Source organism: Salvelinus sp. IW2-2015, unplaced genomic scaffold (genome assembly GCF_002910315.2).
Source record: "Salvelinus sp. IW2-2015 unplaced genomic scaffold, ASM291031v2 Un_scaffold3407, whole genome shotgun sequence".
NCBI classification, from domain to species: Eukaryota; Metazoa; Chordata; class Actinopteri; order Salmoniformes; family Salmonidae; genus Salvelinus; species Salvelinus sp. IW2-2015.
This window is the reverse complement of record NW_019944687.1, coordinates 21,114-36,569: the sequence shown is the minus strand read 5'-3', so window position 1 is coordinate 36,569 and position 15,456 is coordinate 21,114. Positions and strand designations below refer to the sequence as shown.

Sequence of the window (15,456 nt, the reverse complement as noted above, 5' to 3'; positions counted from 1 at the left end):
CCCATATGTTTGGCCTAAATCAGTTTGATGATTATAACAGAAAGCAGATCAGCTCATGAATAACGGTGAGAGGAAGTGGAAATAGTTTTAAATACAAGGTATCTATACAGAGGACTTTTTAAAAAATATCCATATCTACTCTTACTCCTCTATAACTCGTTGTTGAGCACTACAATTCTCTATGGAGACAGCACAGAGAAGGGGGAAAGAGGTATTTTGACATTGCTATGGATTACAGAATAAAATTAGCTACAGGAATGAGATATGAGTCAGGATTTTGGGTTTCATTAGGATTGGGATTGGATAGGGAAATAGCCTAGGTTCTAGGATGAGAATATAGAATTTTCCCTCATGCCTTGTTAACAGACTTCATGCCTGTAACAGAGATGCCTATGTAGTGAATTGTACATAGGCCTATCAAATTTGTGACTGTCTGAAGATTTACAATGACAGCTTAAAGAGGCACACYCTCTTTAAAAGGCTATACTGTAGGGTTTCCTGTGGGGTTTATTAACTGTATTCGGGTCGTGTGTGCAGTCCAGCACGACCGGAGGTGTCAATTTGTGCGCTTTGAATTTATAGCGACTTTGTGTCAAATATGCTAGACTAAAGGCTTCAATGTGACAACCTGTTTGGATAATGTCCAATAAATGTTTTTGTTAATCTTTTGCTGAGGGATTTCATTAGTGCAGACATTGGGGAATTTTATTGTAATTTCCCGGGTCTTGTCATGTATTTTTGGGGGTAAACGTGAAGAGTGTTCCCGCTAAAGTCCCGGGATCCCGATTACCCATGTCAATCCCTGGTGCTATGTATTCACCAACATCAGAAGAATGCTGTGAMGATATCCCACCCTGTCCTCCTCACCATCTTGTACTCCTTCCACYTCCTCTGGAAGTCCATGGTTCCATCTTTTCTCCTCTGAATGACGGACCATCCTCCCCCTGCTGCCTCCATGTTACAGTAAACCTACAGAGAGAGAGACAGAAAGACCGTGACATGAGTAGTTTACACACTACTCTCACACATGCAGTGCATATCATGACAATAAAGACTGTTTCATGTAAAAGGAGTGACTCCTGTAGATGAGGCTCCCTGGTCCTTAGTTTTGTGTACCATGGTCAGGSCACAATGACGGAATGTGTCCTAAGCCCAGGGACGTAGCTCAGTGTAACCATGGACACTGACAGCAGCACAGCTGATAATGGACAGCAACACTGTTGCCAGTCAGCCATCTGCGGCTTGGCAGGACACTACTGAGGAGGAGGACATCTGCTGTGTAGCTGTGCTGAAGAGGCCAGCCAAGAGTATTTCCAGCTCCAGCATATCACCCAGCCAGCCAATACCTGACATATTCCTGGGATATTGTTGTTGAATCTTTTGGCAAGCGGCTTTAGAGTAACGTATATTAAATGCTGCCACTTCACTTGCAAGTAAACTAAAGTAGGTTACAGTCAAAKAAAGTGCAGCCGTTTATTTTTTCATGTCTGTTTTTGCTGTTTCCATGCAGAGGTAAAGCCAGGCCTGCATATATCATCTAATATATGCCTCTATATTACACATTCTGCTAATAGAATTTACATCTCTTTTCCCCCTCTAATATTTATTGAAGATAATATATCAAGTTTTCCGTACCTTTTTGGTCTCCTGTGTGTTGATGTGAATAGTATATACTCCACTGTTGTTGAAGCCAGCTTGAAAGATTTCAGAGCAGTCCCGATACTTTCTCTCCTCATGAGATGAATCTCTCTGCTTAAAGGCAAGGTTGCTGTTTGGGACTGTTTAAATAGATAATGAAACAAGAGCAAACACATTATCAGCTAGCTCCAATTTGAAAGCATCCAAAATCCTTTGTAATCAACAGCCCAGATTGGGTCAGTTCCTAACAGAACAGGTTCTTATGTAATCAACAGCCCAGATTGGGTCAGGTCCTATCAAAACAGGTTCTTATGTAATCAACAGCCCAGACTGGGTCGGTTCCTATTAGAACAGGTTCTTATGTAATCAACAGCCCAGACTGGGTCAGTTCCTATTAGAACAGGTTCTTATGTAATCAACAGCCCAGACTGGGTCGGTTCCTATTAGAACAGGTTCTTATGTAATCAACAGCCCAGACTGGGTCGGTTCCTATTAGAACAGGTTCTTATGTAATCAACAGCCCAGACTGGGTCGGTTCCTATTAGAACAGGTTCTTATGTAATCAACAGCCCAGACTGGGTCAGTTCCTATTAGAACAGGTTCTTATGTAATCAACAGCCCAGACTGGGTCAGTTCCTATTAGAACAGTTCTTATGTAATCAACAGCCCAGACTGGGTCAGTTCCTATTAGAACAGGTCTTATGTAATCAACAGCCGGACTGGGTCAGTTCCTATTAGAACAGGTTCTATGTATCAACAGCCCAGACTGGGTCGGTTCCTATTAGAACAGGTTCTTATGTAGTCAACAGCCCGGACTGGGTCAGTTCCTATTAGAACAGGTTCTTATGTAATCAACAGCCCAGACTGGGTCGGTTCCTATTAGAACAGGTTCTTATGTAATCAACAGCCCAGACTGGGTCAGTTCCTATCAGAACAGGTTCTTATGTATCAACAGCCCGGACTGGGTCAGGTCCTATTAGAACAGGTTCTTATGTAATCAACAGCCCGGACTGGGTCAGTTCCTATCAGAACAGGTTCTTATGTAATCAACAGCCCGTACTGGGTCAGGTCCTATTAGAACAGGTTCTTATGTAATCACAAGCCCAGACTGGGTCAGTCCTATTAGAACAGGTTCTTATGTAATCAACAGCCCAGACTGGGTCAGTTCCTATTAGAACAGGTTCTTATGTAATCAACAGCCCAGACTGGGTCAGGTCCTATTAGAACAGGTTCTTATGTAATCAACAGCCCAGACTGGGTCAGGTTCCTATTAGAACAGGTTCTTATGTAATCAACAGCCAGACTGGGTCAGGTTCCTATTAGAACAGGGTCTTAGTAATTAGAACAGGTTCTTATGTAATCAACAGCCCAGACTGGGTCGGTTCCTATTAGAACAGGTTATTCTGTTCTGGAATGCATCTTCTTATGATCTTAGAACATGTGGACATTGAAATTAAGGCCGGTCCGGACCAAGTTTCAACCTATTTTCAACGTCCATGGACGTCAGCCGGTGCTCACTGGGTTAGTCCAGCCTTCTTAGTCCAGTTACAGGCTTTATCTGTGCCCAGAGAATATATTGTCTGAACCTGTGAACACACAATATATCCTCCAGTACCTCTGTTGTATTTAACCCTACCTAGAGTTTTTAAAGCCAACTCTTTCTTCCTGCAAATAATTACTATCTATGCTATGATATTCATACCCCAGAGTATTTTATTTATACTTTCTGTAACAGGAAACATTGGCCCCAGTATCCATCCAGTACCTCCAGACCCTCTGTCCTTAGAGCAGAGTTTCAGCAGACTGTTGACGGTGTCAGTGAGCTGCTGTTGTTGGCTAAGCAGGATACTGTTGTTGCCAGTGGCCTGGTCCAGATGGGTCTGCAGCTCTGTGATCACGCTGCTCTGCCTGGCTACCAGCTGCTGCAGGCTGGACCTCTCCTCCTGGAAAGTGACCAGCTCCTCATTGTGCCCAGACTCCAGCTCCTGCATCTTCTGGTCTAAGAGCCTGATCAATACAAGTGATTTGAAAATCAGTTGATCAGTCGATCAGTCAGTCAGMCAATAAATCAAGACAGAACTGTTCATGGGAAGAAAATCATTCATGTTGATTTGACCTGTTCTTGTCGTGCAGCTTGCTGATCTCTGTAGATTGGTGGAGGAGCTGGGTCTCCAGTTTGTTGGTGGACAGAGAGTTCTCCAGGAGTTGAATCTCCAGCCTGGAGGTCTGATTCAACACCTGTCCATCAGGAAGCTGTTACTATCATTCATATTCACCCAGTCAAGTGTATAGAGTGTATCTATATAGGCTAAAAGTGGCACCATGTATTTTAATGTACATCATAGGCCTATTCATCCAATCAAATGAGGATAATTGCTGAGTAGGCTACATGATTAATAGTAAGTGTTACTGATATCATAACATACACTTGAATGTTCTTTGGAGAGGGATATTTGTATATGATTCATAATGCACCTGGATCTCTACGTCTGTCAGTTTCCGTGTGTGCTGGGCAGTCTGGGTCAGGAGGTTGGTGCCTAGATCCAAGATGGCAGCTGTGTGGTTGTGGACAGCACTCTGCTGCAGCTGAGCCATCTCCACATTCAGACTGTCCTTCACATATCTCTCAATCTGACACACAAACACAGAGGAGGTATGAAGGGATGTTTAGGGCTTTACCTCTCTCGCCAGACTCCGGRTGTTCTGCACACTCACATTTAATTTCAATTTTGGTAATGTCCTAGGAACATTCTCCAACTGGCTTAACATTGAACATGTTCTCACATAGTTCAGAGAACGTTAAGAAACAACTTCCTTCTGTGGGAGTTTCAGTACTTCAGCATAACGTTTCCTACAGGTTTCCTCTTGGTTCTAGTTAAAGTAATGTTCTCAAATTGTTCCAAGAACGTTAAGAAAACTTTCCATAAAAAACACAAGAAAACTTTTTTAATGTTCAGAGAATGTTCTAAAAATGTTATTTAAAAAAATACATCCCGCTCTCAGAACGTTAAGAAAACGTTCCATAAAAGAGTTCCATTCTCAGCATCAACAAAACTCTATCCTCTGTCTTGTTAAGTGTTCGATCTTAATGAGTGTTTGTTTCCTTTTAAAATGGGGTCTGTTTGAATAGACAAAAAATAACAACTGTGAATGYGTAAAAAAACATGACACGCTAGCTCCATACTGGTGGCGCACTGGACTAATTCCATGGAYAGACGACAGAAGATGATGCCATGTCACAATAAAAAAGAAATGTGTTTGGATGATTAATGCAAACACATTTATAGGATTAGTGTCCGATAGATGAGTTGTATGACAACGTCATGAAAATGTGCTTTGTTATGATTCTGAACCATAAGATAGCAAGCAACAATGACAAAGAATCTGCCATGTGGGCAATCGTAGGTGGCTTTTTTCAGCTAGTTTTATCTTGTTCTTGAAACCATGTCGTGTTTTGACTGATTTCATGTCAATGCTTATATGGCTAAAATTCGATAGCTAGCTAACCAACAACTGTAACGATGTATTTTAGCTAACCAACAAACTGTAACGATGTATTTGTGCTCGTTGTGAAATGTATTTATGTTTTCAATAAACATTTGAAGACAAATATAGTTTACATGTTGTCAACAATTCTAAGCCAACCCCGTCTGTTTTACCCCATATTTGTGGAAGCGTTGTTTTGTTGCTAAACAACCAACTGGTCTATCTGTGCTTGCAGTTCAAAAAGTAAACCCCAAATAAGCTAGTAGTGTTATTAAAAGTCTTACTGAAACATGGTGAATGTTTTAAGAAGTTATTAAAAACCTCAATATAACCTATAATATCCGTTTCCAGAACCTCTCTGCAACCTAAAATAAAAGTTCCCAGAACAGAGACAAAATCTTCTGTTCTCAGACGTTTGAAAACGTTGTACCGGTCAGGAAACGTATGGCTTCGTTCCCACAACCAATGTGAAACCAAAAACATACGTTCCCACAACTTCCAAGGAAACCAACCATAAATAACCAAATTATATCCAGGGAAGAAAAAAGATTGGATATGTATTCATTCCCTTCAGCAATTGTGTATTGAAGGATTTACTGCATCGATATGTCCTGTCTAAGGATTTCCTTGGCCCTGGTCAGCTACTTAGGGAGGGTCTTTCAGGGTTGTTGAGTTCAGTCATTTCCTTTTAGTCAACCAGGAGAGATCAGTCATGGGACTGCATGTGTATGTTTTCTGCCACAGATACATCATGTGGACAGGGCTCAGCTGCCAATGACATTATCCATCTGAAGTTCACTATCCTGATGATGATTACAATGAGGAGAGGTCTTTCCCAGCAATGTGCTTTAAAAATATATTGTTTTTTTTGTGATAGCTCAGGGTCATTCAGTGATTCATTGAAGTTTATAGTTTTCCTGTTACCCCCGCTTTCAAGCCATGGCTTTTTCAGTTCATGTGAATCAGTTTACCTTGGACAGCTTTTTAAACTATGTATTTTCAAACATGTACAGTTTGGAAATTACAGTTAGGTAGTCACAATAATGGTATATGAAATATTACATTGCAAAGTTAGAATTTCATGTCTCACTTTATCCCTGATTTAATAACGTAACAGATCACCCTAAGTATGATTTTCAACTTGAGCATGTCTACTTTGTGGCTAGATTCCCTCTGCACAGACAGAAGAAAGGACCTGGTCTCTATGACACTTACTGAAAGATTCCCTCTGCACAGACAGAAGAAAGGCCTGGTCTCTATGACCTTACTGAAAGATTCCCTCTGCACAGACAGAAGAAAGGCCTGGTCTCATGACACTTACTGAAGATTCCCTCTGCACAGACAGAAGAAAGGCCTGGTCTCTATGACACTTACTGAAAGATTCCCTCTGCACAGACAGAGGAAAGGCCTGGTCTCTATGACACTTACTGAAAGATTCCCTCTGCACAGACAGAGAAAGGCCTGGTCTCTATGACACTTACTGAAAGATTCCTCTGCACAGACAGAGGAAAGACCTGGTCTCTATGACAACTTACTGAAAGTGCCAGTGTCAGACTGTTTTATCTCTGCTGCTATGTGGTCTGAGCAGCTCCCACGAAGACAATTGAATAGTCGGCTAATGGAATCCTTCAGGAATGAATTCATCTGTAAGATCAGAGTGCATTAAGATGCCAATGTCAATGCAGAGGAAAGGAAGAGAAGTCTAGTGCACTGTACACATGTTGAGCAGGATAAAACGTGTCAAGTGGCTGTCTCCTTATTACAGTGTCAGTGCTACAAACATAGAGAGGAATGTTGCAGGGCTGGATTACCACATTAGGGGCCCCGGGGAACCTACCAAATATACAGTACCAGTCAAAAGTTTGGACACACCTACTCATTCAAGGGTTTTACTTTATTTTTACTATTTTCTACATTGTAGAATAATAGTGAAGACATCAAAACTATGAAATAACACAAATGGAATCTTGCAGTAACAAAAACGTGTTAAACAAATCAAAATATATTTTATATTTGAGATTCTTCAAAGTAAGCACCCTTTGCCTTGATGATAGCTTTGCACACTCTTGGCATTCTCTCAACCAGCTTCATGTGGAATGCTTTTCCAAAAGTCTTGAAGGAGTTCCCACATATGCTGAGCTCTTGTTGGCTGCTTTTCCTTCACTCTGCGGTCCAACTCATCCCAAACCATCTCAATTGGGTTGAGGTCGGGTGATTCTGGAGGCCAGGTCATCTGATGCAGCTCCATCACTCTCCGTCTTCGTCAAATAGCCCTTACACAGCCTGGAGATGTGTTTTTGGTCATTGTCCTGTTGAAAAACAAATGATAGTCCCACTAAGCGCAAACCAGATGGGATGGCGTATCGCTGCAGAATGCTGTGGTAGCCATGCTGGTTAAGTATGCTTTGAATTCTAAATAATTCACAGACAGTGTCACCAGAAAAGCACCCCCACACCACACCTCCTCCATTTTTCACAGTGGAAACCACAAATGCTGAGATCATCTGTTCACCTACTCTGATTCTCACAAAAACAGTGGTTGGAACCAAAAATAAACATTTGTACTCATCAGACCAAAGGACAGATTTCCACCGGTCTGATGTCCATTGCTCGTGTTTCTTGGCCCAAGCAAGTCTCTTCTTCTTATTGGTGTCCTTTAGTAGTGGTTTCTTTGCAGCAAATCGACCATGAAGGTCTGATTCACGCATTCTTCTCTGAACAGTTGATGTTGAGATGTGTCTGTTACTTGAACTCTATGAAGCATGTATTTGGGCTGCAATCTGAGGTGCAGTTAACTCTAATGAACTTATCCTCTGCAGCAGAGGTAACTCTGGTCTTCCTATCCTGTGGCGGTCCTCATGAGAGCCAGCTTCATCATAGCGCTTGATGGTTTTTGCGACTGCACTTGAGAAAACATTCAAAGTTCTTGTCATTTTGACTGACCTTCATGTCTTAAAGTAATGATGGACTGTCATTTCTCTTTGCTTATTTGAGCTGTTCTTGCCATAATATGGACTAGGTATTTTACCAAATAGTGCAAACATTTTTTTAACCTTTATTTAACTAGGCAAGTCGGTTAAGAACAAATTCTTATTTACAATGACAGCCTAGGAACAGTGGGTTAACTGCCTTGCTCAGGGGCAGCTCGGGGATTCAATCTAGCAACCTTTCGGTTAATGGCCCAATGCTCTAACCACTAGCTACCTGCCCCCCAATCTTCTGTATACCAACCATACCTTTCACAACACAACTGATTTGCTCAAATGCATTAAGGAAAAAGAAATTCCACAAATTAACTTTTAACAAGGCACACCTGTTAATTGAAATGCATTCCATGTGACTACTTCATGAAGCTGGTTGAGAGAATGCCAAGAGTGTGCAAAGTTGTCTACTTTGAACTACTTTGAAAAATCTCAAATATAAAATAACACCTTTTTGGTTACTACATGACTCCATATGTTTATTTCATAGTTTTTATGTCTTCACTATCATTCTACAATGTAGAAAATAGTTWAAAAATAAAGAAAAAACCTGGAATGAGTAGGTGTGTCAACTTTTGACTGGTACTGTATATAATATTTTATTATTAGTTTTGGGAAAACAAATTTATTTTAGGAAAACAGCCAACATCCTGCATTTCAACAAATTTAGCCATGGGGCAGAGAGTAAAATGTGCAGTTTTATAATTCTATTCTACATATTTTTCCATGGGGTGGAGAGAAAGATGTCGTGTTTTCATCTCATGCTAGTCTTCACATTTTGCCATGAAGCTGAGAGAAAATGTTGTAGTTTTAAATAGAATTTCCTGCAATTCTACACACTTTGCCATTGCCTCTAGGGGGTCGGGGGCCCCAGGGCACTTGTCCTGCGTGCGCATTAGGTAATCCAGCCCTGAGTAGTTGTAATCGACACAAGATAACCAGTATGAATTTTGAGGAAAGTCTTTACGTGTCATTTTGTTGGTTGGCAATGTATGCAGCATACAGAATACTTTCACACAATCAACCCCTCTAAGATTGTATTATCTTGGCACATATTATGGGAAATCTGGAGATTACATAGAGGTTCTTTAACATGTGACCATGAGCTATCATACGTCAATGTTTATGACTTTTGATTAAACAAATAAATGACGGCTATCTACAACACTTGCCATCTTATTAATTAGCATTTATGTTATGTTATGTTCATATATCATAAACACTCTTCCAAACCATTGTGGAACAAATCGGTGCCAAACACGAACAAATGTTCAGTTCATTCAGTTTAACCTCTGTTAGAAACTTTCACATGAGGAAAATATATCACCTCAGTACCACACTATAGCATTAATTTTATCAAGAGAAAAACACATTACCTCAGTACCACCACGTATTACGCGGTTCAAATAACATTTAATCAAAGAGGAAAACACATTACCTAAGTACCACACTATAGCATTAATTTATCAAGAGAAAAACACATTACCTCAGTACCACACTATAGCGTTCATTATCAAAAGAGGAAACACTTACCTAAGTACCACACTATACCATTAATTTTATCAAGAGAAAAACACATTACCTCAGTACCACACTATAGCGTTCATTTAATCAAAGAGGAAAACACATTACCTAAGTACCACACTATAGCGTTAATTTAATCAAAGAGGAAAACACATTACCTCAGTACCACACTAAAGCATTCATTTAATCAAAGAGGAAAAACACATTACCTCAGTACCACACTATAGCATTCATTTAATCAAAGAGGAAAACACATTACTCAGTACCAACCACCTAAAGCATTCATTTAATCAAAGAGGTAAACACATACCTCAGTACCACACTATAGCGTTTCATTTAATCAAAGAGGAAAACACATTACCTAAGTACCACACTATAGCATTCATTTAATCAAAGAGGTAAACACATTACCTAAGTACCACACTATAGCATTCATTTAATCAAAGAGGTAAACACATTACCTAAGTACCACACTATAGCATTCATTTAATCAAAGAGGAAAACACATTACCTCAGTACCACACTATAGCGTCATTTAATCAAAGAGGAAAACACATTACTAGTCCACACTATAGCGTAATTTATCAAAGAGGAAAACACATTACCTCAGTACCACACTAAAGCATTCATTTAATCAAAGAGGAAAACACATTACCTCAGTACCCACACTATAGCATTCATTTAATCAAAGAGGAAAACACATTACCTCAGTACCACACTAAAGCATTCATTTAATCAAAGAGGTAAACACATTACCTCAGTACCACACTATAGCGTTCATTTAATCAAAGAGAAAACACATTACCTCAGTACCACACTATAGCATTCATTTAATCAAAGAGGAAAACACATTACCTCAGTACCACACTAAAGCATTCATTTAATCAAAGAGGAAAACACATTACCTCAGTACCACACTAAAGCATTCATTTAATCAAAGAGGAAAACACATTACCTCAGTACCACACTATAGCATTCATTTAATCAAAGAGGAAACACATTACCTAGTACCACACTAAAGCATTCATTTAATCAAAGAGGAAACACATTACCTCAGTACCACACTAAAGCATTCATTTAATCAAAGAGGAAAACACATTACCTCAGTACCACACATAGCATTCATTTAATCAAGAAGAAAAACACATTACCTCAGTACCACACTATAGCGTTCATTTAATCAAAGAGGAAACACATTACCTCAGTACCACACTATAGCATTCATTTAATCAAAGAGAAAACACATACCTCAGTACCACACTATAGCGTCATTTAATCAAAGAAGGAAAACACATTACCTCAGTACCACACTATAGCGTTCATTAATCAAAGAGGAAAAACACATTACCTCAGTACCACACTATAGCGTTCATTTAATCAAAGAGGAAACACATTACCTCAGTACCACACTATAGCGTTCATTTAATCAAAGAGGAAAACACATTACCTAAGTTACCACCACTATAGCATTCATTTAATCAAAGAGGAAAACACATTACCTCAGTACCACAACTATAGCATTAATTTAATCAAAGAGGAAAACACATTACCTCAGTACCACACTATAGCATTAATTAATCAAAGAGGAAAACACATTACCTAAGTACCACACTATAGCGTTAATTTAATCAAAGAGGAAAACACATTACCTCAGTGCCACATTATAGCGTTCATTTAGTCAAGAGAAAAACACATACCTCAGTACCACACTATAAACGTTCATTAGTGGTGTGGGGGCTGTGCTTGGCAAAGTGGCCGGGGTTATATCCTGCCTGTCCGGGGTATCATCGGATGGGGCCACAGTGTCTCCTGACCCCTCCTGTCTCAGCCTCCAGTATTTATGCTGCAGTAGTTTATGTGCGAGGGCTGGGTCAGTCTGTTATATCTGGAGTATTTCTCCCATGTCCTGTGTGAATTTAAGTATGCTCTCTCTAATTCTCTCTTCCTCTCTTCTTTCTTTCTTTCTCTCTCTCGGGGACCTGAGCCCTAGGACCATGCCTCAGGACTACCTGGCATGATGACTCCTTGCTGTCCCCAGTCCACCTGGCCATGCTGCTGCTCCAGTTTCAACTGTTCTGCCTGCGGCTATGGAACCCTGACCTGTTCACCGGACGTGCTACCTGTTCCAGACCTGCTGTTTTCAACTCTCTAGAGACAGCAGGAGCGGTAGAGATCGGCTATGAAAAGCCAACTGACATTTACTCCTGAGGTGCTGACCTGTTGCACCCTCGACAACTACTGTGACTATTATTATTTGACCATGCTGGTCATTTTTGAACATTTGACATCTTGGCCATGTTCTGTTATAATCCACCCGGCACAGCCAGTAGAGGACTGGCCACCCCTCATAGCCATGTTCCTCTCTAGGTTTCTTCCTAGGTTTTGGCCTTCTAGGGAGTTTTCCTAGCCACTGTGCTTCTACACCTGCATTGCTTGCTGTTTGAGGTTTTAGGCTGGGTTTCTGTACAGCACTTTGAGATATCAGCTGATGTAAGAAGGGCTAAATAAATACATTTGATTTGATTTAATCAAAGAATGGCCATGGAGAGAACTCCTGAAACATGAAGACAGTGAAACTGATATCCCACAAAAACACTGAGGTTGTAGTCCTCTGAAAACCATGGCCCCACATAAAAACTATATTATTGTTGCTTTCTTAACTGTCAACTGATCTCCTGGCCGTTTTCAGAAGCACATATCAAAAACATTTGAGGGTGCAGTGAGACGAAGAATAGTTTGTCATTTTATATTCACTGCATATATGCAGGGTTCCAAGTGCTCACTCTTAAGCATAGCCTGTATTACATTTTACCAAATTCAATTACCAAACACAGCACTGGTAATACTGAAGTGGTAGTCTGTTACTACTGAAGTGGCCTTGTTCTCCCTGACAGAATCATCTCTGGTATTCCTTGGAATGTGAATGTTGCTGGCCTAGGTCCCGGTGGGTCAGGGAACACACAGACAGAGACAGACAGAGACAGACAGACAGAACGACAGACGGACAGAGACAGACAGACAGACAGACAGACAGACAGACAGACAGACAGACAGACAGACAGACAGACAGACAGACAGAGACAGACAGACGGACAGACGGACAGACACAGACAGACACAGACAGACAGACAGACAGACAGACAGACAGCCAGACAGACAGACAGACAGACAGACAGACAAACAGACATAAACAGACAAAAACAGACATAACAGACACAGACAGATAGACAGACACAGACAGAGCACTGCCTAACGCTGAGCCCATTCCTTGAAATTGACTCCCCACCCCCAGCCCTGGATTGGGTCAATGTGACATAGTGTGAGAGGGTTCAAACAGACAACACAGTGTTTTCTTAAGGACAGCCAGGCCAGCCGGACACACTCAGAACATCACAACCCAGCGACCAAGAGCCACAGKCAGTTTGTCACATTTTACCACGGCCCAGTCAAACAAMTCCCTGCCATCAATCTCTCATCCCTGGGGCTGCAACATAGTCCCTGGGTCCACACACACTGGAACAATAGTCCTTTTGAAATGACAGTGTTTTTAYTTAATAATGCGGGTGATATGGTGCATTCCTCACTGATGGGGTAAGAGAGAGATTTTTTWGTATCCTTAAGGTTTCTGTTTCTGTTYGGTTGGTGCTCATGTCATTTAGAGCTGTTCGGTGTATGGAGTAATCCAAACAACAGATCTCCCCAAATATACAGTATCTATTGTATACTGTACTATGGGGAGTAAAATGTAGATAGGCTGTAAAGCAATGATGAATTGTACTGGGGTATCTTATATCYTATTGCTCCTGAGTAAACAGAGACAGAGGAAAGAGATGGATCCAGGTGGGACCGAGCCAAATGTTGTCCTATAATAATAATATTCATTATGGCAGGACACATTTGGCTCGGCCCAAATAGTTCATGGGGTTGAAACACACTCAATGCTGATAATGTGCACTTAAAGATGCACTGTGCTGAAATTGTTCCCCCATTTCCTGGTTGCTAAAATTCTAATAGTTTGCCGATCTACCACTTCTTAGACTTGCTTTCAACGACAATGACAGATCTATAACTCACATTTCTACGTGAATTTGGTCGGGTCGCCCAAAAAGTTAGATATTGCAGCTTTAATACAGTATAAAACACTAAAGATAGATTTTAATGTGATGAAATGCAGTATACTTTCTAGCTTTGGCCAGATGTTCCACCTCTATATAACTTTGAAAACAACAATGGCTAATGRGTTATAAATGCAATAGCACATAGTTCAATCTGATAAAAAGCTGATTATTTTGACTTGCACAGCCATGAGACATGGCATGCATTTCCTTCCAGAGTATAGATATCTGATAAAGCTCTGTTTAGACTGAAACGTCAGGCTTTAATCTTTYTATCAACTACTACTATACTGTATYTGTGGAGAACATGCTCTTACTTTCTGAAGCCACTGTGTGTAGTTGTCCATGACGTGCTCCAGGTGTTGGATCCTCTGGCTGCCCAGAGCCGGGGCCAGTCCTGGGAGCTTGGGCTTTATCAGGGGGGCATCTCCCTGTAGAGTGTTCCCCTGGTACTGGCCCTGTCCCTGGCTGGTGCTGGAGCTGCCGACCCCCTCCGCCTCCGTCCAGCACGGCCTGTTCCKACCAGCGTTCTCTGGTAGCAGGAAGGTATAGGTGCAGGATCCGTGCTGGATAGAGTTGTACTGGCGAGCGTTCGTGTTAGTGCTGGCGCTCATGGACCCGCTGCCAGCTATGTCCCCTGGGCCCCTGGGCAGCTCTTCCAGAGACACAGACACACAGCCCGTCAGTAGCAGCAGAAGGGCAGCCAGAACCAGCCAGATCATGTGGCAGCTGGGCTGGCAGGGCAGGATGTACCACGGCATGGCAGCAGGAAACACAGGCTAACGGTCCTCCTTTATTCCTTCCAACTAGACTGTCTGTCTGTCTTCTGTCTCTCTTCACAGCATGTCTTCCTGTCCTGTCGTCAATCAGACGGTTGGGAGGTAGATCGTCGATCCAGAAAGATGGCCGCTTCCCATKAGTAGGAATGYATGAGAAGTCCTCTCAAGTCTCAGTGTGGAACTCATCCCAATTCATCACCAGTTGTCTTGTTAGTTGTTGCTGCTGGTCCAGATCCAGGCCAGGGATCCACACTACACAGTTGTGTGATGTAGACTACATTGTCAGTCAGTGGAGTGATCTGTGTTTTATCCTCCTCCTCATGGCTGGCTGTATGGAGTGCTGTTCGTCATGTCTGCCTGTTCTAGTCTGTGACTTGGGGTGCTTTAACGGGGGGGGGGGGGGGGGACTGGAACGTCCAACTCTGGGCAGGCTCTGTGCCTCCCATACTGAGAGACTGATCGAATGGAATGTGAGAGAGAGAGAGTATGGGTTGTGTGTGTTTGAGAGAGAGCGAGAGAGAGAGGTATGAGATTCAGTTCTATTAATATAGTCCTGATTTGAAAACACTTCCACAACACAGGCTTGACTGAATGCCTGGTCCATATATAATGACCCCACAGTCTGTAATTCAGACAGATATCTACCGAGAGCAGGAGATGGGCTCTCAGACACTCTTTATGTACAGTGTCTTCATTTCATCTTCATTTAATCATGCAATCTTATCCAGCTCTCCCTCATAGGAATGTAAACGTCTCCTATATAGAAAATAAAATGTTGTTCAATGTATGGAAGGAGGATGGTTTTCTGGGGAAATGAGGGCCAACTCTGAGGGCACGCTCTGTCATCTTTAAAAGAACAAACCATTTTCGGTTTTAAGGTACCCTGATTTGGTACAACAAGCTTTTCTCAAGTTTTTTGTTAGACAGCGTCGT

At 41.6% G+C, this 15,456-nt stretch overlaps 1 protein-coding gene across 1 annotated transcript; it reads right to left on the bottom strand.

The window, feature by feature from the left end:
- Window positions 1-239: 239 nt before the first annotated feature.
- Window positions 240-14,878, bottom strand: LOC112075803 (angiopoietin-1-like). Its single transcript, XM_024142735.2, has 6 exons — window positions 14,062-14,878; window positions 4,114-4,269; window positions 3,755-3,876; window positions 3,404-3,645; window positions 1,636-1,778; window positions 240-969 (listed from the first exon to the last, which is right to left on the bottom strand). Exons 1-6 carry the CDS (start codon window positions 14,503-14,505, stop codon window positions 826-828), a joined length of 1,251 nt encoding a protein of 416 aa, XP_023998503.1. The 5' UTR covers window positions 14,506-14,878; the 3' UTR covers window positions 240-825.
- Window positions 14,879-15,456: the final 578 nt, after the last annotated feature.